The 27,819-nt window shown below is 44.9% G+C and overlaps 1 protein-coding gene across 4 annotated transcripts; it reads left to right on the top strand.

Moving 5' to 3' along the window:
* Positions 1-2,471: 2,471 nt before the first annotated feature.
* On the top strand, positions 2,472-25,968 carry SPATS2 (spermatogenesis associated serine rich 2). 4 transcript variants are annotated; one of them, XM_013952889.2, is made up of 12 exons: positions 2,472-2,545; positions 10,969-11,048; positions 11,355-11,463; positions 12,388-12,437; positions 13,635-13,893; positions 14,135-14,344; positions 15,510-15,645; positions 21,502-21,560; positions 22,312-22,421; positions 23,610-23,712; positions 24,130-24,344; positions 24,766-25,968. In XM_013952889.2, exons 1-12 carry the CDS (start codon positions 2,521-2,523, stop codon positions 25,090-25,092), a joined length of 1,683 nt encoding a protein of 560 aa, XP_013808343.2. In that variant the 5' UTR covers positions 2,472-2,520; the 3' UTR covers positions 25,093-25,968. The 4 variants fall into 4 exon arrangements, with proteins under 4 accessions (XP_013808343.2, XP_067170085.1, XP_067170086.1 ...); XM_067313984.1 differs by having other exon boundaries at positions 14,132-14,344; XM_067313986.1 differs by having other exon boundaries at positions 2,522-2,545; positions 10,944-11,048; positions 14,132-14,344.
* The last annotated feature ends 1,851 nt before the right edge of the window (positions 25,969-27,819 follow it).

Here is a 27,819-nt window from a genome sequence, read left to right as displayed (position 1 = left end):
TAATTCAGAACTCTTTGTATGTTATTTGTTTTTTCCTCTAAGACTTAATTACTCGTTATGTCTCTCTTTTGAAGTGGGTAAAGGTAAGGTTTAGTATTTTAGATAAGGTTTAGTATTTTTCAAGCATTTTGAGAATTTCTAATAACTTCTTTTCTGGCAACTTCTGTTTTTTTTACATATCGTTGAATGAGGTGTTCTTTTAATTATTTACTTTTCAAGGATTTACATCCAGAGACAATTTTTAAGTATACCTTTGTTGCACGAATTAGTTTGAGACAACTCGTGGGAGTTCACAAAAAGCACTCTCAGGGATGACGTTGCAGGTTTTTTAGTTCCTGTGTATTTCCATGCTCCCTTCTGGATTAAAGAATGATTTGCTTTATTTAAAAATGAAATGAAACAGAAGACGCTAAGGCACTTTATTTTTATTTTTTTAACTCTGAACGGTATATACTGGCGGTGTTTAGTATCACAGGTCAGTGCACGAGCACTTTCAGTCTCTTGGACTGAACAGGCGTTATCTTGAAATCACGGGACGCATTCGAAGGCTCCCAGTAGCCGTATACTTGTATCGCCTCCAGTGCGTTTCCTGGTCGGGGATATAAAGCAGCCAGGCGGGGAAGTGAAACTTGTATGTAATCGTACAAACCAAGGCACATCTGCCGTGCTGCGTTACCGGCAGACCTCCGTGCCGAATGTGCTGGCAATCTGGAGGAGTAGAGCCGGTGCTCTGTTATAGCCTGGAAGCACAATCCTTCCCTAAATTCTCTGGCTTCTGTGGAAATCTTGGGTGTTTTTGAACAGAATTTCCAACGCCACGATTTTTTTTAGGCGGTATAACAAATGAAGGCATTTAATTCTGAGAGCTGGAGGCGGCAAGACAGGAGTTTGTAACTACCTCTCATTTCAGGACTCTATTTACAGGTAAAGAATTCTTTTGCATAGTCTTTTGAAAAGGCGGCGAGTGTTAACTCGGTCTCAGCTCTTAAAGCTGTCTCATGCTTAGATTATTTGGGTCACTGGTTAGAAATAAGTTTTGAACTCCTGCATAGCTAAGAAAGGAAAACTCTAATAATAGGAAATGTCTATTTTTAAGTCAAAATACACTTGTTAGGATCCTGTTGATGAGCTGTTGGGCAGCGTCGCTCGTTCTTGTATCCCATCAGTGTTGCTGCATTCCTCAGGCTTGTAAACCATACCCGGGAATGTGGCTAGAAAAAAAAATCCTGATCAGGGTGGAGGGGAGTTGAGCTTCCAATTATTTGTTAAGCGAATTGCATTTCTTTCTAAATGTATATGAGTATGTGGGTTTCACTAGGAATGTACATAGAGTCCCAACATTTACTAAAATATTTTTGTGCATCTTCAGTTATGCTCATTTTACATTTTGAAATGGCATTTTTCGTGTGTGTTTTTCACACTTCATTACGGATACGGCTTTGAAACGAGGGCCAGATCCTTCCTTGGAGTTAGACCAGTTTGCTGTGGCAGAGAGGTCTCTATTGTTTCCTTACGTTGTGTATCCTGTTGTTCTTTGTTTAACCTGTCATCCTGTTTGATGTGGCGCCTGCCATCCCCGCTCTCGCTAGCTGCTTGAATCAGAAACACAGTGAGCACAAGGAAAACACATACATGTAATGCCACAGGAGAACTGTCCCTGTTACGGTCTTTGTGGGGGAGGTTTGTATCTCGTCCTCTGCTGAAATAAACAGAGAAAACGTTTAAAATTTGTATGCTATTAGGTGCTGGCAGCAAAGTGAATTTTATTTTCTCTAGGATACTCGCCATGTGAACCCATGAGAGATCTAAGAGCTCACACTGTAATAAATATTGTCATCCAGTGTAGGAACCACGCTCTCGGTCCACTGTGTATAATGGCTCTTGTGTTAGTAAATGCTGGTATTTGTTTAAATGTTTTTTTTTATGATGGGTTATAAACCTTCCTAGTCCTAATGCTTGCATGCTTAAGTTAGAATGTCTTACGAGTGCCACGGTAGCTTTGAATTAAGCCTGTTGAAACTACAAATTCTTTAGGGATCTTGTTGCTTTATATTTAATATTGCTTTTTTCTGGCTAGTTGTTTTGCAGTGCCTTTAAACAAAATACAAATTTTAATCTTAAGCATGAGCGAGTCGACTTTGATAAGCTGCGAGACTTAGTGTATGCCTTTGGCCAGTACAGCAGCAATCTTTTTATTTCCTTTCTTTTTCTTTTTTTCTTCTTTAGAACTGGAAAAGACTGATACCAACTGCTGCAGTCAGACTTCATGACAAGAAGTTGCTTTTCAGAGGAAGAAGCTATAGTGCTCTGCTGGCTTGTCAGCAGAATCCTGACAACTCCAGACCCGATTTGCCCTTACAGCTGGGATTTTGCCATCCCAAAACAGATATTTGCTGTTTCCTGAATTGATACAAGACGGTGTGTGAATTACAACTGCCAGCTACGTTATTCAAGGGCGAGGACTCTCTCCCCCCCCCCCCCCCCCCCCGTATAGCTGGGCATTAGAGCAAACGTGCTGAGATGTCTAAAAAGCAAAATCCAAAAGGTAAGATGCATGTGAATGTGATATAATCAAATGTCAATAAACAACATTATTGATTTCAAAGTTATCAATTAAGAAAGGGGTTAATTGCTTTTGCTATACTCCTTGCAAGGTTGCTAATGTCACTTGGCAGCTTACTGTCACTGTCTTAGTGAAACTCTATAACTGTTGGGTTTTGTAACATTTTTAGTAGCATTTCAATTGTCTAACTTGACAGTTCTGATTTTATAAGTTCCTGTATATTACTAATTTTGCATCTCTTTCACAGTTGGACTTCTGGGAAAAAACAATTTTTAGTAGTTGAGTTGTTAGAGGTAAACTCATCTTTTACTGGGATCACCAGTGGTATTAATGCAAGACTCTCTGGGTATGGCCAGTATGAATCGGAAGGGTGTTTGGGTCGCTCACAGACTTGACTGCGCCAAAACTTAGAAGTTAATCTTACTACCAAGACAGCCCTTTTCTGCCCTCTGATTCAGAATGCCCTGTGGATTCCGGGGTTTTAACGCAGGGTTTTAATGCAAGGTTTCTGCCCTTGGTTTGCTAAGATTCGAGTTAAAGAAACAGACCACTGAATCAAGGCTGGATAGCTCAGCCTGTGTCCTCACCTCCTGGAGATGTGATTCAAACTAGACTAATTTAAATCCTTTTCCTTTAAGATAGGTACAATGAACAACAAGCCTAAGTTAGCGAGAAGCTTGTTCCCTTGCTTTGTTTTCAAATACACAGTATAGTTTTCCTTTTTTCTGCTATCACATGTTAAGTGTTCAGTGGCAAAGCTGTTCTTGCATTAAGGAGCTTATTTCAGTGAGAGATCTTATTCGTTGCATGCAAAACATTAATTCCAAAGCGTGTGTGTGTGGTGGTGGGGAAGAGGGGGATTGACGGCTATGGTTTTCTTTTTTTCTTTGAACTGACTACTAATTAATAATTTAACACGGATGGATTTGACGATCCATGCCCTCTACCTAAAGAGAAGAGCTTTTGTTCTCTGTAGATTTTTTTTTTTTTTTTTCCTAGCAGCTTTGGCATAGAAATGGTGTCTACCTGAGGGGTCCAGCTTTCCTTTGACAGCTAAATCCATACTTGATTCGAAGCAATTAGTAACACTTATGGAAATTGTTGTACGCTATAATTTGTGAATGATTTTTAAAATGCTGTATTTATATCTATGTTTGGAAGCCTGAATACTGAGTCATTAAGAAATTGGCCCCTATGTGCTGCTGTAAACCTTGCTGTTCAGCCCATTGTTGCTGCGTAAACGTGGAGAGAAAAATGCATCTTGAAGCCGCAGAAAAGAATTACTGTGGCTAGATAGAGAACCTGCAAGTGAAATCTGTGGGAGAAGAAACATGAAAAGCTGTTACTCTGAGGGAATTCTGGGGTTTGGCATTTGCCAAACGAGAAAGCCGACACAATTGCTGTTCTCAGTGATGTTCAGAATAGACTGTCATATGGAGAACCTGTTGGGAAGTGCTGGCGTGTATTGGGTTCCTAAAGAAAAGTGGAAGGATTGTGGGCGCAAATATTTGACACCGAACGAGAATGCAGAGTAAACTCTAATTTGTTGTGCCGCTCAGGGATATAAAATACACCCTGCTTTAGGAAGCAGCCTCATCTCCAGGCTTTGGAGTGACAGTGTGGATGTAAAGGGAAGGTGAGAGCTAAGGCTCTAGACTCTTCTGCTTGTGTCCTGTCCTGTCTGGACTGTGACTGCATTTTCAATTATTACTTTTCTGCTGTTCTAGAATGTTAATGTAGTCAACAAATATTCCCCAGTCCTTTGTAAAGGAATGTACCTTGGCCAGGTAAGGAGTATCTTTTCGGTTTCTTTTTCTTCCTAAAGCAAAACAAAACCCCTTTACGGTGTAACAAAGGGTCAGTGAGAAGTATTGAAAGATATGTAATGAGAGAGAACTATTTTTAATAACGCAGCAGTTTTGAAACTGAATCAAAGTCCACCTGTTTCTTGTTCTTAGAAGTGCCACAGAACAGAGTGAACATCTGAACAATTTGTTCAGAAGGATATTTTAAGTCTTTTGAAAATGTATATGCAAAGTTTTAGCACAGAATCATGTTGTACTCCTCAATATTACTGTTATATATAACTCTTTACTCAGAAGGCGTATGCTGAGGAGAAAAAAGTTAAATCTCTAAACCAGTCATGTAATCATCCCCGTTCAAAATCAGAATGCATCCATCAAAATGTAGGACCATATCCAGGTTATACTGAATGCTTCATTTCAGCTTTAGTATATTCTATAAGGAATATTTCAGAAATTCAAAGAATTTAGTCTCAGTGGTACCAGATCTCTAAAGACATGTTTTTCCATAGTCTAGTAGTTTTGTTGATTTACTACCGTCTGAATTCCTCCTTTGGTTATGTTTTCCCCCCCGCAAATAATAAGCGTGTGTACTCCCTCTCATCACCTATTCTGATTCAGTTAATTGATTTGAATGAAAGCAGCCACCAGGTTCAAAATGACCGGTGACCCCAAGATACAGAGCCTGGTTTCCAGCAGACGTGTTTTTAGGCATGCCAAATTCTGAATAAAACAGCACTCAGACTCCTACACGTTTGGCTACGTCAGGGAGCCGTTTCAACTGACAGAGAGGTGTCCTACACAAATTGAGTAAAGGGGTAGAGGTCTTGGATATAAGTCCCTGGAAAGGGAGGATTACAGCTAGAATAGTGTTAAGCAGCAGGGAACCTGCACACAAGAATATTTATGAAAGCCCCAAATGTGAGAAAAATTTCAATCTAAGCTCATACTTTGTTTAACAACACATCAATCAAGTAGAAGATACCGCTCAGCAAAAAAACAGGCTTTACCGATTGTTGTGTTTGCAAGCTGTTTTTTCGGTTTATATGTTCAGATCACTCTCTGGTCGACTGCAAACTGGGAGATTGCTGAATTGCACTGCAGCTCAAAACTTGCTGTGAGTTACGTTGAAAATGAACAAAGCGAAATGCAGTGCGTTTATGTTCTGTAACTTGATAGTCAGATTTTGGCTTGTGAGTAAACTTACGTATATGATATGAAGGGAGAGCATGTAGATGATGTCAGAAGTTGATGTGTACTTCAGCTGCATCGCTGCTTCAGTGTGTTGAATGTGAATAACTTTTTAAGAAAAAATATTCTGAAAATGTGCAGATTTAATTTAATTTTTCACTTCTTACGTGTAGATGGAAACCAGATAGGGGAAAGACAATGTCCTGCAGTTTAAATTGCCTTAATGACTGGTTTTTTTACTTTTCTGCCTTAGCTCCGCTGAAAGCTATCCCAGATTGTCTTGCTTCGCTGCTTGTGTATTCAAAGAAAAGGTAGCGCTCAGGTTAAAACTGCCAGCTGTGACAATTGCCTGTAAATTGTAGAGCGCCTGCTCCTGCTAAACCAAATCAGTGATAACTGGAGGAGTAATTAGACCTGCTTTGCAAGTGTTTCTGCCTAGCTCCTGGAAAGCAGAATGCGTGTTTAGGAGAACTGTGTTAATACTATTTCCCTGTCTTTGTGGCAGAAATCCCCCTGTTTTGTGTCAGGCAGAAATACCCAATTTTAACAGCATAACTTTTGGCATGTTTTAGCTGACTTTGCAAAAACTTTTTTTTTTATGTTCCCCCACTTTATTTTTTTTTTTCTTCCAGGCTCCCAAATGAAGTAGCCTTATAGCGAAAAGGCAGCCCACTTTCACACAAAAGCGAACTTTTCCATTGCCATACAGCAGTCATCTAACTTCTGTGGGAGATCAGATATCTGGAAGGTTTAATTTGCTCACCTCAGAAAGAATTCTGTGAATTGCAAGTCCAGCTGTTGCCTGCATAGTCGTATTCTATCTATAACACAATAAGTTTCTTCTTAATTAAAATCTAATGAACTGGTAGCTTTCATATATCGGGTTTTGACTGAAAGGGTTGTGTTTATATTGCATGCTTGGACCCTTGAAATTTATTTGAGAAAATAAGCAAGAAAGCGGTGTTTCTTGTCTAGACAAAATTCTTATATGCAGCTGCCATCCTCTTGGCCTGTCTTTGCAATACAATAATATCACAGTGGTGTCTTTGGGGCATTAAAATAGTTTCCACAACAGCTGATTGAGGTACCAAGCCCTGGTTTTGTATGTGCCCAAGCAGCAAGCATGGACTTAAGCATGGACAGAAATTGAGCAAGTATAGTTTATTAACCAAATGGTCCTAATGATTCTAATCTCAGTTTAGTTTTTACTTATTAAGTTCTCTCCCCATGAATTTACAAGTTTTGGTACCTCTGCCTGTTAGCAAGAACTATGCTTACTTGAAAAAAATAGCAGTTTATGTTGAAATAATTCCTAAGGAAAAGCACAATGCATTAGAAATGTGAAATGCAATCCGTATTTAAAAACTCGTGGTGATCTGCTTGCTTGAAGTGCAATGTCTAAAGTTCTAGGGGCGGTGAAATCACAAAAGAATCCACAGAGGCAAACTTTTATGTAGCACTTTTGCTAGAAAAACTGTTTTTTAAACATATTTTTCGTACTTCAGTGTGAAAGTATTACTGTATGTACAGACTGATAGAATAATGATATTCTAGCTACTTTACCTTGTCCTAGGAAGATACATTAATTCCTGTCCAGTCACCTCTGCGGTATTGGAGGCGGATGTCTAGTTATTCTTACAATATAGAGACAGGTGAAGATACTTGTAATTAGAACAAATTTGAGATGCTCTTAGTGGGCAATGAGGTGCCATTTCTTTAAGAGCTTTTCATTTCATATTAACTGAGGCTTTCTGTGCTGTCCCTGGGAGAGTCAAAGTAGTTACCATTGACCTGAAAAGCCACAGTGTCTATAAATGTTTCACAGCTTAACTGAATCTTTATTGCATTGAATTTTAAGTATATATGCCGTCCAATTCCCCGCAGTCATTTGCTTGCTAGTTTCCTGACTGGGACAGGAGGAAGCATCTGGCGTTCGTTTGGAGCGTGATTTTTAGACCTGTGGCAACAAAGAAATCGGAGACCGTTGCTCCTTTTGGGCTTGGCTAATTGGAATACCCCGTATCATGACTATATTTAAGCTGAGTTCTTTTGAGCGTTGCGTCTGGTCAGGGGCGATGCCGTTAAGGCCCGTGTCGGTTGGAGGGGACCCCGCAGGTCGCTGGAGCTCGGCGCCCGGTGGTGAGCCCTGCCCTTTGCTGCGGAGAGGCTGCGTGACGTGGGGGAACACGTGGCCGTTGGCCCTGTTGGCCATCCCAGGGCTGGCTTTCGGAGGCTATTCTATCTCGCAAACTTCTCGTGAGCGAGAACATGGGTGTGGTGTCAATGAAACGCTGGGTGAATTTAGAAAACGCACGTATACCGCCTCACTGAGTACAGCTGTACCTTTTCTGACAGTTTGTCTTCCATAAAGCTGTTTGCACGAAAGCCCGTCCCGTTGTCAAGCTGTTGCTTTAGCTGCTGGTGCTTTTATTTTTTCCATGTGTCCTCTTCTGAAAAGGCTGCACTCTGAGGCGCTACAGTATGCATTCTGGGTTTTTATTAAAAGAGACTTCCCAAGTTTGAAAGTGTCTGTTAGTTGCGTAAATACCACGTTATCTAAGGATTTCAGCAGTATTTTACTGATGACGCTGAATAGGCAATTAAAGGCTTTAAAGCTTTAAGCATCCCGAGAAATGCTTGCAGACAGTCGCCAAGGCTGGTCATTTCTTTTGTGCTGCGGCCGGTTGTCGTTTGAGAGTGCGGTTTGAAATGAATGAGTATCACAGCGCAGCCCGTACAGCTGCCCGTCGCCGCTCGGAATAGTTGGCCAGGAGTCAAATTGGCTTGACTTGGGGAAAAAAAAATAGTGGCTCCTGTTTCAACTTTCTTTAGATGTTGAATGTGAAGGTGTGTTTTCTTTTGTGTTTCCCAGGAAGTAGAACAAGCATTTGTTACGTCTATAGTCTTAATTCTTGCACATGCTTTGTCCAGAAAGGACTAATTTGCAGGGTTACGTGAAGAGCAGACTGAAATAATCAAGCAGCATGACCATTTTGGTAGGGTAAGTTCTGGTATCTTCAGTGTTTCTGTTTAAGAGAACCTGTATTAATCAGGCCAGTAAATAGCACTAAAACACAAAAGTAAATGATTTGTGATGAATAGTTTGCTACTGCCTCATTTTTCTGGAGGAAGCGGTTATGAATGGAGAAGCAATTAAGACTGTTGACATTGTCTCTGGAGTTTATCACATCGAATCACCAGGATAGCGCTGCATGGTGTTTGTTTTAATGCAACAGAGATCTGCTCGAGTTAATATCTAAATGACTCGTCATATTGTTTGTGCGTGATCAGAGCTCTGGCTTTGGAACAGCGCTTTCCTTTCCCACAAGGATGTTAATTCCCCAAATCGTGAAGTCACTGGTGGGAGTCAGGATTCTGTCCGTGAGGACACGAGTGTTTTAAATTCTGTTCCTTCTTGCAAATACCCACTATCACAAGAGACCTGAACGCCAGTAGCCCTTTTAATGATGCTTGGGAGTGCTCGCGGGCGATATCAAATGTATGCGGCGTAGCAATGGAAGTTTCTGTTGCATAATTCTTGCATGCTAAACAATTTAACACCAGGAGGACTTGGGCCATGGAAAAGCAACTGGAAGGTGCGGAAAAGCTCAGTCCCCTGCAAGAGCAAGTGCAAATGGAATTGTGGGAAAGGGATGGGACTGAGTGGCTGAAAATGTGCTCCGCAGGGGAGCTGAACTTCATCTTTCCTGGCACCTGGGCCCTTGGTGGCTGCTCTGCAATGAAGATTTTGAAAAAAAATTGCTAATTCTCCCTCAGTGATGGGAGTCTGAAAGCCATTTACAAGATTAAAGACTAGGAAGTTGGTAACTCTAACTTCTGTGAGCTTTGGAAACTTGCGAAAATCTCGCTCATGGGGCTAAAACGGGTAAGGATGGAGCGAGGAAGGATTTAACCATTCATCTGTAGCCTCAATAAGAGGCTGACCTTTCCATCATGTTCACAATTCTGTCACTGTATTTGGAGGCATCTCAGTTTAAATGCTACATCAATGTCTGAGAACTGTGGAAGTCAATGGTGTGTCTCGAAATCGAGTATGAGTTATTTAGAGGAGGTGAGGGAAAGAACGTGAATCAGCAGCTTGGAATATCAGCTGAACTCGAACAGAAAGGGCAGCAACCGTGCGAGCCTCCCTCTCTGCGCGGAGCGTGCCTCGCTCGCTGCAAGCGCCGCTTCCCCCCGACAGCCCCCAAAGCCAGTTGGCCGTGGTCGCTGCAGAAACCTATCTGAGGAGCTTCGCAAAAGCACTGGTGGTCTCAGTGGTAGTGTGCTTTCAGTGATGCCCCCCTGGGAGATGTGTCTTTGTTTTTGTGTGTGTATGTGATGTTCCTGAAAAGGCATTAGTGAGCCAGGAGGGAAGTCGAGGGTGCGAGAGGGTGCTTAAAACCTCTGGAGTCCTGCAGCTGGCTGCTGTGGAGGGGCATGTATTCTTTCTGAGATCAAATGTGACTAAAATATGGGGTCGAAATACTCTCTGTCTTAATGAAACACATCTACAAACAGCTTCATCCCTTTTCTTTAGCAAACCTGATATTTAGGCTGTTCAGACCTTTGGCAACAAAAGCAGGTGTGAGTTTACAATAGCAGCCATTCATAAGGATCTCTAAGTAAAATGGTAGGCCCTGCACGTTTATGTGACCTTTGCTCGCTAGCAAGAAGCAAACCTGTCGGTGATGACTGTCTCAATTATGTGTCTCTTTTGGAAAATAAGCATTACCTTGGAGATCATAGCTGGCAGGGAACACAAGCTGCTGAATCTTCAAACCCATTTATCAGAGTGCTTGCCATTCGTATCTCCAGGTGGATGAAATTGTTAACTGCGCTGCCTCGGGCTCTAGTGCTGAGGGTGTTGTTAACTCTTTTTTTTATTGGGCTCAGTAAAAGTACGTTTAGCCTAAGATTAATACAGAAATATGAGAGCTGCACTGGACTGCTTCAATTTTCTTCATTGCTGTTTCACACCAACCCTGTTGGTGCTTAAATTTGTTGGCTTGCAGTTTTGATCCGCACCACTCTTTGGTTTGTTTGTGTGTTTGTTTAAACTGGCCCAGAGCTGAGGAATGAATCAGAATTTCACTGACTTAAAGGACTTGGAAATGCGTTATAACTAGCTATAAATGCAGTTAAGGGCAAACCAAGTTCAACTGCGATTACTTCATAGTACCCTACTTTGTTAAACAGAAGCTACTCCTCAAACAAGGTGGGGATATCGTACGTTTTACTCTCAACAGCTAATAACCCTCTGTTAACCATATGATAGAATTAGCCAGTCAACACTGTATGCTTGCAGGAGTTCAGCAGCAAGCCAGAGCTGACCTCTTGCTTCGCATCTTTCTAAATGTCTCTCCGTGTCCGTTATTCAGAAGAAGGCCTCCCTCTTGTTTGCCTTCACAGATCCGTCTGGGTTTGTTTTTGATGTGCAGTCCAATACTGTGATGGCCCAAGGAGGAACCTTTGAAAACATGAAGGAGAAGGTAAACGTGTCTTCTGGGACTTTAACTCACCACATGCCATGGAAGAACTCGGGAACACTGTAGCTTTATCTGGTCTATGAGATGAAGTATGTTCCTGCCTGGGACCTAACAGTAGCTCTGTCAAAAGCAAATTTTAGTCAGGCTAAATTGTCCTGGCATATTAACATTTTATAAGGAAGTGATCAGTTGACTTTTGTTTGTCTGTTTTGGGGTTTTTTTGCCTGCTGCAGAAGTGTTGTTGCAGATTCCAGGTGGGATAATGCGAATGGTTAAAGTGTTACCCCTGTTTTTTCTTCTTCCCTCTAGATCAGTGCAGTGCGTGCGATAGTCCCTAACAGGAGCAACAATGAGATTGTCCTTGTGCTACAGCATTTTGACAACTGTGTGGACAAAACAGTGCAAGCCTTCATGGAAGGTAACCCTGGGGGTTCTGTTGCATGGCTTCATAACTTGATTGTACCTACCGTGTTTATCAACTTACTTCAGAAGCAAGAGTGTTTATGCGGAAAGGGCTATGTGCAGTATGTATACCATGTAGCAGGGAGCTCTTATAGCTTTGCAGCACAGCCAAGTATAGACCTTCCCCAGAAGGATAACTAGGAGATGATTCTCCTACCATGTTTTTAGTCTGTATTCATTCCATTAGGGGTCAAGGCAGAGATAAGCACTTGATAGTTCCTTAGATAAAAGAGGTTAGATGCTCAATTACAGAAACTCTTGCTCAGGTGTACAAAAATGGGAATGTCTTCACCTATGATAGTTGTTCTTTGTACTTTGAAACCTGACTCACAAATCTTCTCTTGGGTCTGGTTGGCATGCTGCATTTAGATGGATTTTCTGACCTTGGAAAAACAGGCTGTTGCTGGTGACTCTGCCTGTCGCTTTGCTGGTCTTATTTCCACGCTGACCATCACTGACAACTGTGTTTGCCTCTGGCCCAGAGAAGGGATGACAGCTATTCCTGAGACTCTGGGCATCCTGATACAATCAGTGTCTCTGGGGAGAGAAAGCCAGCAGATATCTGACCTGACCGCAACCTTTGCATTCAGAACATGCTCTAGCAGGGTTTTAAGTACCTAAACCTTTAGTATGACAGAGCCAAAAAGAGGATTGCTTCCTGGAAACAGCTGGCACTGTGTTATAAGGGAGTAGTCCCGCTCAGCAGTGTGTTTCCAAAGCAAAAATGAAACTGATCCTTTTATTGCATCAACTAAGAGAAACGAAACTTAGGTGGAGGGAAGTATCACAGCTGGCTCCAGGTATGGAGGTATTTACATATTACCATGGAAGAACTGGAGCTGGTGCCTTGTCCACTACTCATCACTGCATTTTGTTTCAGGCAATGCCAGTGAAGTATTGAAAGAGTGGACTGTAACAGGCAAAAAAAAGGTAATGCTTTTAAATATACCTTCCTAAGGTATTTATCATCTTACTTTCATTTTTTAAAGGACGAGGGAGCATTAATTTAGAATACAGAGAGTAGTAGGCATTCCTCATGATTTAGATGAGAAAAGAAACCAAAGAGCAAATGTGTATATTGATGTAAGCGGAACTGACTCCTAGAGGTAGTCACTAGGGTGTCAAGTTTCTCACTGCTAAGGGCGATGATTTCCATGGTAATTTCAGTATAAGTTGTAAACATCATCTAGCCACATATGCATTTAATTTAGTTGTCATGTACATTATGCTGAATGTAGGATCCGAAAAAAGCTTCCAAAAAAACCTTCCTATCTTTGCAATAGCTTTTATTCTGTTGACTCACTACAGGACCCCTAATCTGCACACCCAGCCCCACAGTGAAGTAAATCTTTATCAGGTCCATTTATTTCAAGAGAGTGCTGTAATTCACTGTTCCGATAGTCATGCTGTTCCATTTTTCATCAGTAACCTTTGGAGCTGAACAGTTGCATTTAATGCTGAGCTCTGTGGAAATACATTACTTTGTCATGTAAGCTTTATTTCTTGAGTGTTTTGCCTAGTACTTTGCTCAGACCTCTACAAAAGGGTTAAATATAGACTTGCAAAGTTTCAGTACTTACTATTGTAACATCTAAATCTACCAGGACAAGAATAAAACCATAATCGTACTTATTTGAATACCTGAAAAATACTGGCATAAAATAAAGTGGAAAAATTCTGACTAAATAGCAATGTGTTGGGAAACATGAGGGAAGTTTTGCTAGAGTAAGATCTAGAAAACCGTTTGGTTGCTGAGTAGCAACCATGGTGCTGGAAACTGCACCTTACTAGTTATCACTTTCGGAAGTGCCTTGGCTAGTACTCTAGATGATAGCCACAAACCGAACTGCTGTTTTCCATCAGTTATGCAGCATTCCTCTGTTACCCAGGGCATTAGTCTTATTGGCACACCGTCAGAGGGGATAATGTATTTGCACCTTATTAATGCCACTGTATCTGTCCTCATTGTTAAATAAATCCCTCCTACTGTTAATAGGATCAACAGTAAGGCTGGCTGAAAAAGAATTTAATTCAGCTACTTTCAGTCAGTAAGCACAAGCTTAATTTTCCCTTCAGGATTTAAGCTTAATATTTTTTCCCTTTGTGTTGTGGATATTTAATTCTTAGAACAAGAAGAAGAAAACCAAACCGAAACCTCCAGTTGAATCGAGCGCTGGCCTCCCAGACCCCAGTAAATTGGTGTCCACTGAAGAGGAGCAGTCGGCAAACTCTGAGAAGGGTGGAATTAACGGTTACCATGTCAACGGCTGTGCCAACGATACAGAGTCTGTGGACTCACTCAGCGAAGGTTTGGATGCACTTTCAATTGATGCCAGAGAACTAGAGGATTGTGAATCTGCTGCACCAGACATGCCTGATAGAACAGGTTGGTCTTTATAAAGTATTGTAGGAGACAGACACTGAGTGTTTAAAAAGCAAAGAAGCTGCCTTCTTTTTGTTGCTTCTTTGTTTTGTGTCAGCTTTGAATATAGATTTGTTTGGATAGTTCTTCAGAAAAGAACAGCTCACCTTGATTTCTCATTTTTGCTTCTTGTTGTAAAGAGGCGGTCAATGTTCTGCTAACTTCTTCACTTTCCCCTTTAAACGAGTGTGCTTTTCCACAGCAGTGCCTGAACTAGAGAATGGAATAGCAGACTTTGACACAAAATCGCTCATCATGCATCCTTCCCAGAGCCCTTCGTCTCTCAGACAGCGGCCTGAGCAGAGGAGCACTAGCAGGTCTCTGTCCAGAGCAGCAGCAAGCAACTCAACTCCCACTTCCTTGTCTGTAACACGGCTGGAAGACATTCCAGTTTCACCTGCAAACAAGAAGTTAGGTAAGGCCCTGAGGATCTGTGCACTCTTGAATGTCAGAGCAGGTTGCTACTGGCAGAATTCTCACTGCCTCTTCTGTGGTGTCACTGACAGACATACTGGTGAGGCGTACAGGACTTTGATTTTAATGCAAGCTAGCGTACTTCTTATTATCTGGCCAGTGACTTGCACTCTACTCCTCCTCTTCTCTATGCACAGCAGGAATCTTGACAGCAGTTTAGATGTAATGCCTGGAGCAGCAAACCCGTATGTGTGAGAGAAGTAGGGGAGGAAGCAGTCAGTCACGCTGCATATGTTTAGCCCATTCTTCTGTGCTCCATCAGAGAGCCTTTAGGTTCTTTCTCATCATTTGTGAGAATTTGTCGAAAGGCCAAAAGTTCTGACCAAACCTGTTACAAAAAGTGACAGCCTCCTCCTACTGGAATTTTTTTTCCTTTCATGTGCTTTCTCCACAGCTTAGTTCTCATGATAACAAGTGAGGACAGGAGGGACCTCAGAGACCCCAATTGTGAACGTGGTTATTATAGTTAGCTTAGTGAGATGAGGTGGTGGTAGTTCACTTGTTGCATGGAAAAGCTGTAATGAGCAGTTTCTAATGTAGCTTGGCAGGGGGCAACTGCACTCCAACAAACTCCAGAGAGCACGAGCAAGCTGATATACCCTTCTGGAGAGCTGAGACCCAGAGACTAACCTTTGCAGCAAATAAACAATCCTTTCATCTCTCAATTTGAGAAAATAACCTTTTGTACAGATTTAATTTTAATTTCCAAAAGACTCCTCTTCCCCAGGTGAACAGTCATTTCGTATCGTTCAGGGATACAGTTTGTTGGTCTTAGGAGTAGACTTCATTTCACTTGTCTCCAGTCCCTCGTGCAAAAGCAGCTCAGAGATGCATTTGATTTTTCTCATGTGCTTAAAAACATGGACAGATATCCCTGCCTATGGAAAGAGATTTTACAAGCTCTGGGAAAACTTCCCTCATAGGAGAATCTCTAGAACTGCCCCTGCTACACCTAATTTGTAATGGGGAAGGAAAAGAAGGTTTTAAAGCCAGGCAGTGTATGGTTTTTAAAAAAGAGGGAAAGCCATCTTTAGACTTATCCCTTCTGGGAAGATTTAACAGTCTGATTGACGTGGCTGTTTGGAGTTTTCTCTGTCTCTTGGTAGGTTCCAATATTGAAAAATCAGTGAAGGATCTCCAGCGATGCACTGTTTCACTGGCACGATACCGGGTTGTGGTGAAAGAGGAAATAGATGCTTCCATTAAGAAGATGAAGCAGGTCTTTGCTGAACTGCAGAGTAGGTAAGTTAAATATAGGAACAGATCCAGGTGCTAAGGATTAAGATCAATAAATTTGGAATAAGACTTCAGCTTTCCAGTCAATTAGTGACTTGCTTGCTTGTGTTTGCCCTACTGCTCAAGCACTATACTTCAGAGTTTGAGAGGTCAGCGTGGTGTAAAGAATAAACTTGAGCAGTACTGGACTCTGCAATGTATTAGAAGCTGCCTTTGCTGGTGGGCAGCTTGGCAAGGCCTGCTTTAAAGCTGTTGTCCCACACGTGCAAAGAAATATTAAAAGACATGTTCAAGGCTTCAGTGCGTCCACTGGAGTCTGTGACAAACTTTAACTTTATGTCTGTGCAAGACAGTTACCCTGACTACTTAAAGTCATTTTAGACACAGATAATATGAGGAACTCTCCAGGTAACATACTGTAATTTAGGTACTAATATTAATTATGTTGGAAGGAGAACTGTTTGGAGCTCAGAGTGCAGCAGTATGTGTCTTATTGAAACAAACATTAGTCTTTGAAATTTTCAAATTAAGATTGAATATAACATGGAAGAGAGGGGTCCTTTGAAAGGTATAAATACACATTAACGATCATTCTGTACAGCAGTACTTCCCCCTTTTTAAGCCAAGCTTTTAATACTGTGCATGATGTTCCTTGCATGTGTAATCAAATTTTTAATGAACACTTTTATTGGTTTGGATAAGTACTTTAAGATGATATTCTGCAAGTCCTAACATCAGATACGTTTGCTGTCTCGGCTGATTGAACCTATTTATGAGAAATTGTTCTTCTTGGTTATCCAAATATGATTGCTTTTGGTAAAGAAATACTCATAAGAAACTGCACAGAGAGTTCTTGCCTGAAGTAACATCTCACAAGCAGCTAAAACACTACTATCACACTGAAGGATTAAAGTAGATATTTGGCAGACTTGCAAATCTGTGTCGAAAGCTGTCTCTGATAACTGTATGTGGCCTCAAAGGCAAGAGTATTTAGTTGTAGTGATGTAAAGATAGCTGTATTGTGAAGTCTTTTAGCGAAGTTACATGTTCAGTATGGTCTTTTTTCTTGCATGCGTACTTGTCTTGAACGTTGCCATCAATAAGTGCTCTTCCAAAGTAAACTGAGTGCTGTCATAATATTTAAATTCAGCAAGTGCTAAAAATACTGTTCAAAAGTCACATAGATGTTTATAGACAACTTTTGAACTTATCAGAGGAGACTACACCAAACCAGGAGGGGCGGGGGCAGGGTTAAAGGTGCTCCAGTGCCCTGATCTGCATTTTCATGACTTCTAACATCTGTGGTCTCTAAGCAAAACCAGGACATGGAGTTCTCAGCAACTCCATTGTTTTGGGAAAGCTATAATGTAAAGCAATTTACCCTGTCAATAGCTGAGGGATTCGTAGCCCTAACTCAAGTTTATGTTTATGAATGAGAATATTTTATTTCTTAGTTTTGTTAGTGGTTTTGTCTAGTGAGTATATTCAATATTATCACTATCTACTTTTTTTTTGTTAAGTTTTCTGTCTACCTCTCTACGCTGTTAAAATATCTGTGAAAACCTCTTATTGGTAGGGAAAATGCCACTCTTTTGGCTAAAGCATCTGATTCTGTACAAGTAATTCCTTGCCCTTTGACTTGTGTTATCGTCTATAAAACACTTGCGTCATGTTCTGAAAGGTTAAAGACTCAAGTCCAGTTTAGCAGCATTGCTCCGATAAGCCGAGACAGGACTGGCGTGAACCAGGAAGTGCAGTTCCGTGAGGCAGGGATGTGAATGCACATTTGGAGCGTGGCCATTGGGAACCTCCTTCAACAAATGCCAAGTGAAGTAGCTGCCCAGCAGGATGCCATGTCTCTACAATTGATAAGAAATGACTCTGCAGCCAGGTCCATTCAGCTCCAGAAGAAAAGATCACTTTCCTTTTCCTGAAAGTGATGCAGTTGCCACTGAGCTGAGATGTAAATACTTCCTTCACTTTTTTTTTTCTTTCAATTCTTTCTGCTTCAGAGAACAATTAGTATATTTTTTAATCCTCTGGCACAAGACAAGATGTAGTAGTTAAATCCTCTTGCTGAATGACCTTCCCAGCTAGCTTTCTATCGGAGGAAAACCTGGTTTAAAAGCAAGTTCGGTCAACTGAAACAGGATATTTAAGTGGTAAAGTTTGGACTGTTTTAACCTGTGTGAGTAAGAGATGGCCTTCAGATATCAGTGAGGCTTCCTAAAGTTCTTGACCTTCATCATTGAAGTTTCTCACCTCTGAGATTGCCATTGTGCATCTCATGCTATAGATTGCCTTCACTTTCTCATGGCAGAGCTTCCAGGCATGCCTCCAGCCTTCTTCAGTTGTACTCAGTCTTTCTGAGATGGTTGTAGGAAAGCCTCAAGGAAAACTGACTCCATAACCCTTAGCATGCTTGTGCAAACAGCTGTTGCCCTTCACTAATAGACAACATCTTGCGGCACTATTTGACCGAGCTGGCTTGCGGCTGAAAGCATCTCTTCTGATGGCTGGGTCACAACTGAGTATTCAGCGTTATTTCATGTTCAGCAATTATCGGTGTATCTGCTTCCCCCTTTTCTTCCTTGGGCACTTCTTAAATGTCCTTTCTTAAAGTCTGGTCTTCAGATTTCTGCCAGGAACAGATGCACTCTCCATTCTGCATGTGATCTTGTCCCAGGACAGAGGAGTCAAGAAGTGAATACACGTTTCTGAAGGGGTCTGCCTCAGGAAGCAAGTTTGTTTGACAAGAAATTAGGCAGGGGAGTTCTTTCACTGTAAGACCTTTGGGGTCTGATGCAAGTCTCATCACACAAAGCTCAGGCTCAGCTACTTGACCTCTGTTCCTTAGTCAGCCCAAATGTAAAACTGGGTAAAAGACTCCAGCTGAGTTTTGCTGAGTAAATTAAATTGCAAAGAAAAGCAAGCTTTAATCTGTACAAGCTGTCAAGATGCTTGTGAATTTGCCTGCCATCCAGAGGACAGAGCCCAAAATGGCCCGGACAAACTGGGTGTTGGCTCCGGAGCAGCTGGGTGTGCGCGTATGTATTCAGGGAGGTGTCGCGCAATTGAGTTCTGCAGCCCGAGAGCAGCAAGGCTGTTCCTACCCTTGAATAAATCATGAAGGCACCATTGACACCCGTGTCTGTATGAGCTCTGGGGGATTCCTGCTGGTGACGTGGCTCTGGGCAGAATGCAGTCAGGGATATGTTTCTTCAAGCTCTGCCCTTTGGTTTCTCTGTTGCAGAGACAGGTTGAACTGCTTTGGGATCGTTGGAAACAAGGTGAAGTCTTATTAGCGTGCCTTTTGACATGTGTTGTATTTGCACAGTTGGGCTGAGAGTGCCTGACCTGGATCAGGCCCCTGCTGTGCTACGAGCAGAAACAATTCCTGCCCTGAAAAGGCAGATGGACAGAGCGATAAATCAACAGAAGAAGCCAAATGTCAAAGCTGCTGTTCGCAGGGAATTGTTTAAATTGATCTCGCCTCAGTCCTCTGACATGCAGAATAGCAGGAGCTGCTTTGAGTTTGCATTTCAGATGCTCTGTGGTCTCCCTTTCAGATGATCGTTAAAATAAATATTCTTCCCATTTTCAAGTAAACCTTTCTCACTGAAAAAGCGTGTGGTCAGTGTTGAGGGGGCTGACCTGGTGCATTGGTGACATCTCTCTGAATACAGTTCAGTGTCTGGACTGAAAGTATCCTAAAAACTAACATGAGAGAAGACGACTTTGCTTTTATATTTAGAAAGCACAAACTGAAATGAGCCTTATTAACAGACTGGATGCTGAATGTATTCAAGTCTCTGGCAGCAGCTGAGCGAAGGTGAGCTGTAGCGATGCAGACCGCGCTGCTGAAGACATTGGAGGCACAGCTTACAGGGAAGCACAAAAGAAGCATTTACAGGGAGGGTACGTGCAAGTGAGCGTCTGGATTCATGGCCAAGAACAGAGCTACAGCCAGTGTGCTTGTGACCGCAAGGAGGGAAAGGGAGGGTCGGATAATGGCGTAGAGAGACACTCAAGGCATGTGAGGGGTTCAGCAGAGTGGATTTAATGACGGATTTACTCTCCGCACTGCACAGGGAGCCCCGGGAACTTCACGGAGGAGCCGCTGATGGGAGGCGCACGGGTCGGACGCCCAGGCAGGACTCGCTTTGTGTATCCTGAGGGCCCCGTTTATCTACTAGAGCTATTTCCTTATCTCGACTGCGCTAAGCCTGAGTAGCCGCTGGCTGCGGAGCAGCTAGACGTTGTTGTCCAAGCGGAATATGCACATCCGGCCTTGATGGGTTTCGGTCAGTGTTTAGAGAGCATCCGCTGGGTCTCCTGTCTCTGCCGGTCCCCTGGCTCCTTGCCAGCTCTCCCGCAAGTGCTCTCACTACACCTGCGTTACTTAATGCCCACATCCCCAGGGACAAGAGCCCTCTTTGTACAGCCTATTCCAAAGGAGCAGCAGTTATGGCAAGCTCCCTGTTGTCTGCTCCTAAGTGGTCTTGCTTTCTGGAGAGTACTTGATTGACCGAATTTAGCAAATTCGGACTGTTGGTAGCTGTGCAGTTCTGCTTGCGTAAAGGCTGCTGCCGGAAAGCCTGGGGGAATTTGGTCTCATGGCAACAGACACACTTGAGGCACACTAGAGCCTCCTGGCAGGTGGAGATTGCTTCACCATGACCCCCCAGGTGTTCTTTCCTTGGCTGAAAAACCCTTAAACCATCGGAGACTTCCAGATCATGAACCTGTGTGGCTCTGGGAGGCTTCCCGAGTACGTGGTGGCAACTGGAAGCAAGTCACATCGTCTTACCTGCTGGAACTTGTGAAAGTGTGTGTGCACGCTCGCGGTGGTGCTGGAGCTCTGCTGGGGTCAGCGAAGCGGCGCAGAGCAGCCCAGTTCAGGTTTCTTGATCTGTGGAGGACGTTCCTGCCCTGAATTCTTGCCGCTTTGTAGCGGCAGCTACACATGTGCTTGAAATGAGTAAGATGCAGGCAACTGTCTCGCGTTAGGACTTTGCTACAGAAAGCTACGTTCTCAATATTTTTCCATTAGCCTTCCCCAAATTTTGCGATGTGATTTACTGTGAGAACAGAAGGACATTTTTAATGAAATTTAGTATTTCATCCTAAGATAGGTGACTTTTGCTTGTGTGCAGCACTATTTCTGAGAGGATGAGCAGCGCTAATCTCCACCAAACAAAGTTCTTTACTCTGTCAATTTAATAGACTTGCATAACTACCGGAGTGAAGCATTGGATTGCCTTCATAATTTGGCTTCTAAGAGGTTTTCTTGGAGGCAATAGGTGCCTGAATGCCCGGACTCCTCCTACTGCTATCTTGGGTTTCCTTATTGCCCTACTGATAATTTGTTTTGTGTTTTGAGTGAGTCTTTTAAACGTTGTGCCCTAGTTTTCTTCTGTGATAGAGTTCAGCAGAGCGCAGCTTCCTCTAGCACCGTAGCTGCCGTTCCCTCTCCCCTTGCCAAGCAATTCGGACTTTTATTGGAGTAAGGTGAGAGGTTATTGGAGCATGTTGTCAGGAAACCAGCACAGTGCTCTGTGCTGACCAAAGCCTGAGCAAGTTTAATGCCATCAAAACCTGCACAAAACTATTCCGCTTCCGGAACAAAAGGCAACATGAAAGCCTAGAGGTGTGTGTTGGGAATCCAGGCTCCCATCTAGCAGGCTCACCGAGCAAGACACGGTGGGTTCTTGCCGCCCTCTGTTGGTCTCTTCTCACCAGCTGATGAACCTGGACGTCCTCCAGCCGCTGTATTTTGGAGGAGAGAATTTTGTTGTCCCCCTTTGTTTATTACTAAAACTTCTCCCTTTTTCTCTCCTGTATTTTATTGTTTTTGCCCAGCCTTATGGATCGTGAGGTGGCATTGCTGGCTGAAATGGACAAAGTGAAAGCAGAAGCAAGTAAGGCTTTTTTTTTTTTTTTTTTTTTTTTTTTTTTTTTAACCATAACAAGTGCCCACCTGAAGAGCTGTAGATGTTACTGAACTCTAGAGAGACAGCCCCACTAGGAGAAGATATCAGTAATTTACCTTCGGTTCACGTTGTTCCTAAATAAGTGACTCTATACACAGAGGAGACTTTGGAGGGGGATGTCGCCCTGTAGCTCAAGTTAACCATGTCTCTACTGGTGAGACTGTTTGCTGCCTGACGTGTTTCACACAGCCCATCCTCTCCAAGGCCGTTGCTCTGTGCTCTCGCCAGACAGTGGGATGTAAACTGCATCCTTCCATGGAAGGCCGTTGTTGAAAAGCTCAGCATATCCTCGGGTGCTGGAACGCGCTTTTTTGGCCTGCCTGTTGCGGATGGGAAGCACTCCAAGGAGACGCTGACATGAGGAACACTGAGCCCTGCAGTTTTAGAAGCCCAAAGAAACTAGATAGCCTGGGGCGAGATGCAGAATTTTTACTAAAACTGCATGTCGTGCCCGTCTTTGAGTCAGCTTACAGCTCAGGTTCTGTCTGTGTCTGGAGATGTAAATCGCTGCGGGAGGGAGAAGCCAGGGCTGCTGTGCAGCTGGTACAGAGCTGTCCATAGGGGACTCGGTTAAACCTTTTGTTTACCAATAAGGTGCTCTGTGCTGGGGTTGGAGTTGTTTAACTCTCAGTAGGCTGCTTCGGTGCTGACACCGTCTAAGTTGTGATCTGTTTTGCAGTGGAAATTCTGGTTAGCCGACAGAAGAAGGCAGAGGCCCTGAAGAAGCTGACTGATGTGGCAGTGCGAATGTCAGAGGAGCAACTGGTCGAGCTCAGAGCCGATATAAAGGTGAGCTTTTCACTCTGCTTTGTTTCAGAGCTGGAGAGTGCGGGTTGAACCCTAGCTGTAGTTTTTCCCCAGCATGTGTTCAGAAGGGAGATCTTTTCCCTACCATGTAGTCGGAGGTTGGTCACGTCTCTGAAGTCATGCAAGTGCTGTCCTAATCCTCTGGGCTAGAAAACTGACAGAGGTGAAGGCCATGTAGCAAGTTAAAATGGAGGCAGGAGAAACATCTGGGAGTATTTGGCTGTAGCCCTTATCTAACCTAGTCCTAATCTTACCTACCTTACACGTTTTGTGTAAGCTGCTGGGTTTCTGACACTTAAGATTGTGACACTGTGTTGTGCGCAACTCTTTCCTTCTCAGAACTCACTGCCAGTGCTCTACACACTGCTGTCTGCAGCCATGCAGTAGGATACAGCATATTTCATCCTGAGTCTTATTTTAGAATATTCATTCTGTAAAATACTGACTTCAGCCCACAGAAATTCATCCAACCATTAACACCAGTTTGTGCAGTACAACTTTTGGCCATTGTGAACTGGTGCAGAGTAGGGAACATGACAACATGGCAGCTTTGTCCTCAGAGCAGCAGTGAAAGCTGCCTGCTGGTGCAGGCTGACCTCTGACTTTCCACCTAAATCAGGAGAACCTGCCTGCTGTGCATTGATTATTTTTATATTCCATAAAACACTTTTGCTCTCCAGCACACCAGTTCCTGCCACAAGAGGTCAGTGCAAAGTTGCGTAAAGGATCAGTTAAACTCCAGCCTGAAAACCGAACCACTGTGGCCTCTGTTCTTCTGGCAGTAGTCATTCCTATACCAGAATTAGTGCAATTCAGAAAACTACTGCTGCTAAAAACATCCAGAGTGGAGGCCTGGGCTATGCTGATTTCACAGACCAGAGACTGGCGGAGTTCAGCTGCTGTTAGACCGAGTTAACCCACAGCTTGGCTCTGGAGCCTGGGGAAGGCTGTTCATGTGTAGGTGGAAATCATGCAGAAAAATCTGTTCGTCTCCAGTGACTTATGGAAATAGCAATCTGCCTTCTCAGCCAAGATTTTTTCAAGCAGTGCCCAACTCAGATACCTGTTACTAGCCAAAGCGGAAAACTTGTACCTCCATTTTCCATTCCTGCGCTCTATAACTTAGTGCATAGACTGAATTAACATGCAAATGTTGTCTTTTCTGTGAAGCACTTTGTGAGCGAACGGAAATACGACGAAGACCTGGGCAGAGTGGCGCGGTTCACTTGTGACCTCGATGCTCTGAAGAAGAGCATCACCTCATTCGGGCAAGGTGAGCTGGACAGGAGGAGCTGGGGAGCTGAGGTGTGAATCACCCCTGCCTTAGTCCCAGTGTCACGGAGACTCTGTGTCCCCCAGACTTGAAAGCAAGGGGACTGGGAGAGTTCTGTTGCGTTTCGTTTCCTCTCAGCCTGGATAGCAGTGGAGAAAGGAGTTGGCCCTCCCCTTGCTACTACCGTAGTGTGCGATGCTTCTCCCTCTGCAGAGGGGGTCTGCACTTCCCTTGGCTGCTGAGAGGTAGCCCCAGTCAACTGAGCTCTTGTGCAGATCACGGTTCCCATAATCAAAGCTTAATCTTGCTGGGAAAATCCCAGCGGTGCTGTAGCTAGTAGGGTCCAAACAGAAGTTAGAGACTGAATTGTCTGGGTCCTGTTTGCAGAACACACATTTTGGGGTATTTCTCTTTCAGTTTCCCATCCAAAGAACAGCTATTCCACCAGATCCCGGTGCAGCTCTGTCACAGCTGTGTCCCTGAGCAGTCCCAGCGAGACCTCTGCTCCCTCCACCCCCGAGTGTGCCTCTGCCTCTGCTCCAAGCCTTACCACAGCAAGCAAGAAGCCCTCGTCCTCTGCGGATGCTGCTGCGGGGAACGCCAGCAGCCGCCCTCCCCAGCCTCAGCGAGAGGTAACTGCACCGTGTCCAGCTTTGCAAGAGAAGCACTGACATAATAAAGCTGAGGGAAGTTTGCTCAGTGGTTTGTGGCTCCTGTTCTGACTTCTGCACCAGGTCCCTCCCTGCCAAGAGCTAGTACCTTTTGCTGTGATGGACAGAAGGGACTTGAGCAGGGTGTGCACTTGGTTCTCGATGAGAATTGATTCAGCAGCAGGATCAAGGCCTCCTGAAAACAGGAGAAGGCAGCTTTGTTTTAATGGTTCTGCTTCGAATGAGGCCTTTGGGTTCTCGCTTTTCCACCTTTCCTGAGGAATGGAAGGTGCTGGGTGGGGAGGATTGTCCGGGCTGTGGCATCAGGAGGTTGTAGCCCTCCTGCTAGTAGAAGCTGTCTCTGTCTTGCCCTCACTCGCTTGCCCGCTGTCTTCTGTTTCAGGCTTTCCAGGGGAACAGGAGACCGGGACAAGGGTACAGGTCCCAGGGCCAGCGCCACATTGGTCCCCCCACCCCTGGGAGATACAGCAATGCGAACCGACACAGAAACGGGCCGGGCCATCAGGCCCGCAGCAAGCATCAAAATTCGCCCCTCCAACCTCCTCCAGGGAGTGCTGGCAGCCCCAGCCAGACTCACCCCGCGGGGGCCAGTGGAACTGGTGCCTCCTCCGAGTCCAGCCGACCTGTCCCCTCTCCCTCCAGCGCAGAAACCAAGGGGCTCCCACAGCGTAAACCAAGAGCAAGTCATCTGGAGGGAGCAAACTCCTGAGAGCTCCAGGCTCTCCCTTCCTGCAGGAAATTCAACTTGATAACAAGACTGTAGGAAACTCCTAGCTAGAAATATTAACGAAGGAAAGTTTACACTTTTTTTTTGTGCCATTTTTTTCTTCCCTTCCTTGCCCCCGTTTCTGCTTTGTGTTGTTCTCTCGCGTCTGTGCTTCACCATCTGATTGGGTTCAGGCCTCACTGGGACACGCACGGATGCTGCCATGGCGGTTGCTTTTTCCTTTCCCCTCCAAAAGTCTCGATGGCTCCACTCCCACCCCCCATCTGCGAAACCACTGGCAGAGCTGGCCAAAAGCCAACCCCAGCAGTGTGTTTTTTTTTTTTCCTTCTGCACATCAACCTCTGGGCTTCGCACCTAGGAGGAACGGCCCTGCCAGCCAGGCCTTACTTGTCGCAGCCAATCACTCATGCTGGCAATGAAGATGGTTGCTGTGAAATGTGAGTCTGGGGCTTAAACCAGGATATTCAGTCTGGAATGAGCCACGGGAGGTTTGGGGAATCTGCCTTGGGCTGCGGGGCAGGCATCTCGCCCCAGGCCTCCCCCCTTGGGTTAGCAGCGTCTTGGAAGACTGACAAATCTCAACCCTTGCTCTCCGGACTGTGCGATGGAGCTGGGGGGAAAGGACCTGCACACTTTGTCCACAAACTTAGCTGTTCTCTGGTTCTTATGTTTGGGGGTCTTTATTTTATTCACTTCCCCTTCTTGCCCTGCCTTCCCCCACTTCTCCAGCCCTTTCTTGTCCCTAAATTAAATTTATAGCAATATCAATTAGCAGAGCTAATCCTAGGTGATACCAGTCAAAAAATTGCTACAGTCATTCTTTATAGTTGTATGAATAAAGATGATGTACATGTTGAATATCCCTGTCTGTGCCTTGCTGCCCCCAATCATGTGCCACCACTTTGTGCTCCGAGGGGGCGTGTGGCCAGGTGTCTTGGTCATTCCCTGGCCCACGCTGCCGCTTGCTCGGAAGCGCTGGGATCGGGGATGGGCTGGTGGAGGTGGGATTTCCCTGGCTGCCAGGAATGGCTGAGGCCCCCCCCCCTTCCAGCCTCGCAGCTTCACACCGTGCTGCCAGCAGCACAAAGTGCCTTGAATTTAGCAAAGGCAAAGATGCTCCTCGGTCACCTGCTTATTGCAAGGGGGGGGCCGGCGATGCCCCCTGTGGTTTTCCATCTGGAGCCTGGGCCCGGGAGGAGGCAGGAGAGTCTTTGACTAAATCAGAAGTGGCAGCTTCCTATGGGCTCCGGTTGAGATGTTGACCCCAAGGCAGCGAGGTCTCTGTACAAAGCTTGCATGCAAATCTGGCTGCAGAAGCAACGTTAAGATTTTCATTTTTTAATTCCGATCTGGATCTTTGTTTCCAGGTCTCTGCTGGCTCCTCAGACCTTCCTGCAGGGTCAAACTGAAACTTTCATGCCTGGGTTTTTTTTTTCCCCCCATCTATTTAAAGTTGTCTTGAGTCAGTTGAACAAATTTGCCGTTAAATCAATGAAACCCCACTTTGAGCTCTAAAAATTCAGACGTTTTTCTGCCTAAGTAAGTAACTCAGCTGCCTTCCAGAACGCCGCCCGTGTCTTCAGGCATCGGAGCACGTGTGCTGCAGCCTCCTCAAACGTGCTGATCAGGAGCCCCAGTGAACGTGTCCGAATTGGATGCAAATCCAGCCCCTTGTGCCGGGGGCTGCTCCCAGGGCCGGGTCTCATCTGGCCTCGCAGGGGCCTCTTAAATACCCGCTTCTGTGTTTGCACTCGGCTTTTTGGCCTCTGTGGGATGGGGGTGTTTAAGCGGTGGCCCCAGCCAGCCCTGGTCTGGGGGGGTTGGTTGCTGCCTAGCGCTGCAAAGAAGCCAAAATCAGCCCCGAAGGGGTCCGGCAGCAGCAGGGTTTGTCAGGCAGCAGCTCGAGGGTCTCCAGAGGGGCTCGGTGGCCTAAAGGGGTTATTTTAATCACTCAGCGATGAACGCACCCCCCTGGAAGAGCTCGGCAGGTCACAGCGGGTCGCGGTGCGCAGGACCGGCTCGGTGCAGCGCGGCACCCAGCCACATCCCACCGCTCTTCCCAAGCTGCTGCAGGTATAAAAAAAGCTGCGATTTTTTTAATGCCGCCGTTGGCGGCTATTTGCCACTCTTCTGCTAATTGCCTTTAGCGCAAAAGTAATTGCAAGTGCAAGGACCCTTCGAGCCCTGTGGTGGCTCAGACAAGAACCCATCAATCACATCACTTAAAAATTTGCTGTTACAGTGAGGATGAGCGCGCTGGGCAAAATCCGTCCTCTCTGAGGGGAGAGACCTGTCCGCAGCACCAGGGGCTGGGAGCAGCTGGGGCCGGGGGCTTTGGACAAGGGCTGGATGTGGGGCAGAGCCCGAGGGAGCAGGGCTGGAGTCGGGAAGCAGCAGGGATGGAGTCGGGATGCAGCAGGGCTGGAGCTGGATTAGAGCCGTTTTGCAGCAGGGTTTGAGCCGCGTTGGAGCCGGATCGGAGCGAGGCTGGAGCCGGCGTCGAGCCGGTTTGCAGCGGGGTTGAATTCAGCAGGGCTGGAGCTGGGTTGCAGCGGGGTTGGAGCCGGGATGGAGCCGGGTTACAGCGGGGTTGAAGTAAGGCTGGAGCTGGGTTGCAGCGGGGTTGGAGCCGGGATGGAGCCGGGTTGCGGCGGGGTTGAAGTAAGGCTGGAGCCGGGTTGCAGCGGGGCTGGAGCGGGGCAGCCCCAG

This window comes from Apteryx mantelli, chromosome 33 (assembly GCF_036417845.1).
Source record: "Apteryx mantelli isolate bAptMan1 chromosome 33, bAptMan1.hap1, whole genome shotgun sequence".
In the NCBI taxonomy this organism is placed as follows: Eukaryota; Metazoa; Chordata; class Aves; order Apterygiformes; family Apterygidae; genus Apteryx; species Apteryx mantelli.
This window is presented reverse-complemented; position numbering and strand designations above follow the sequence as displayed.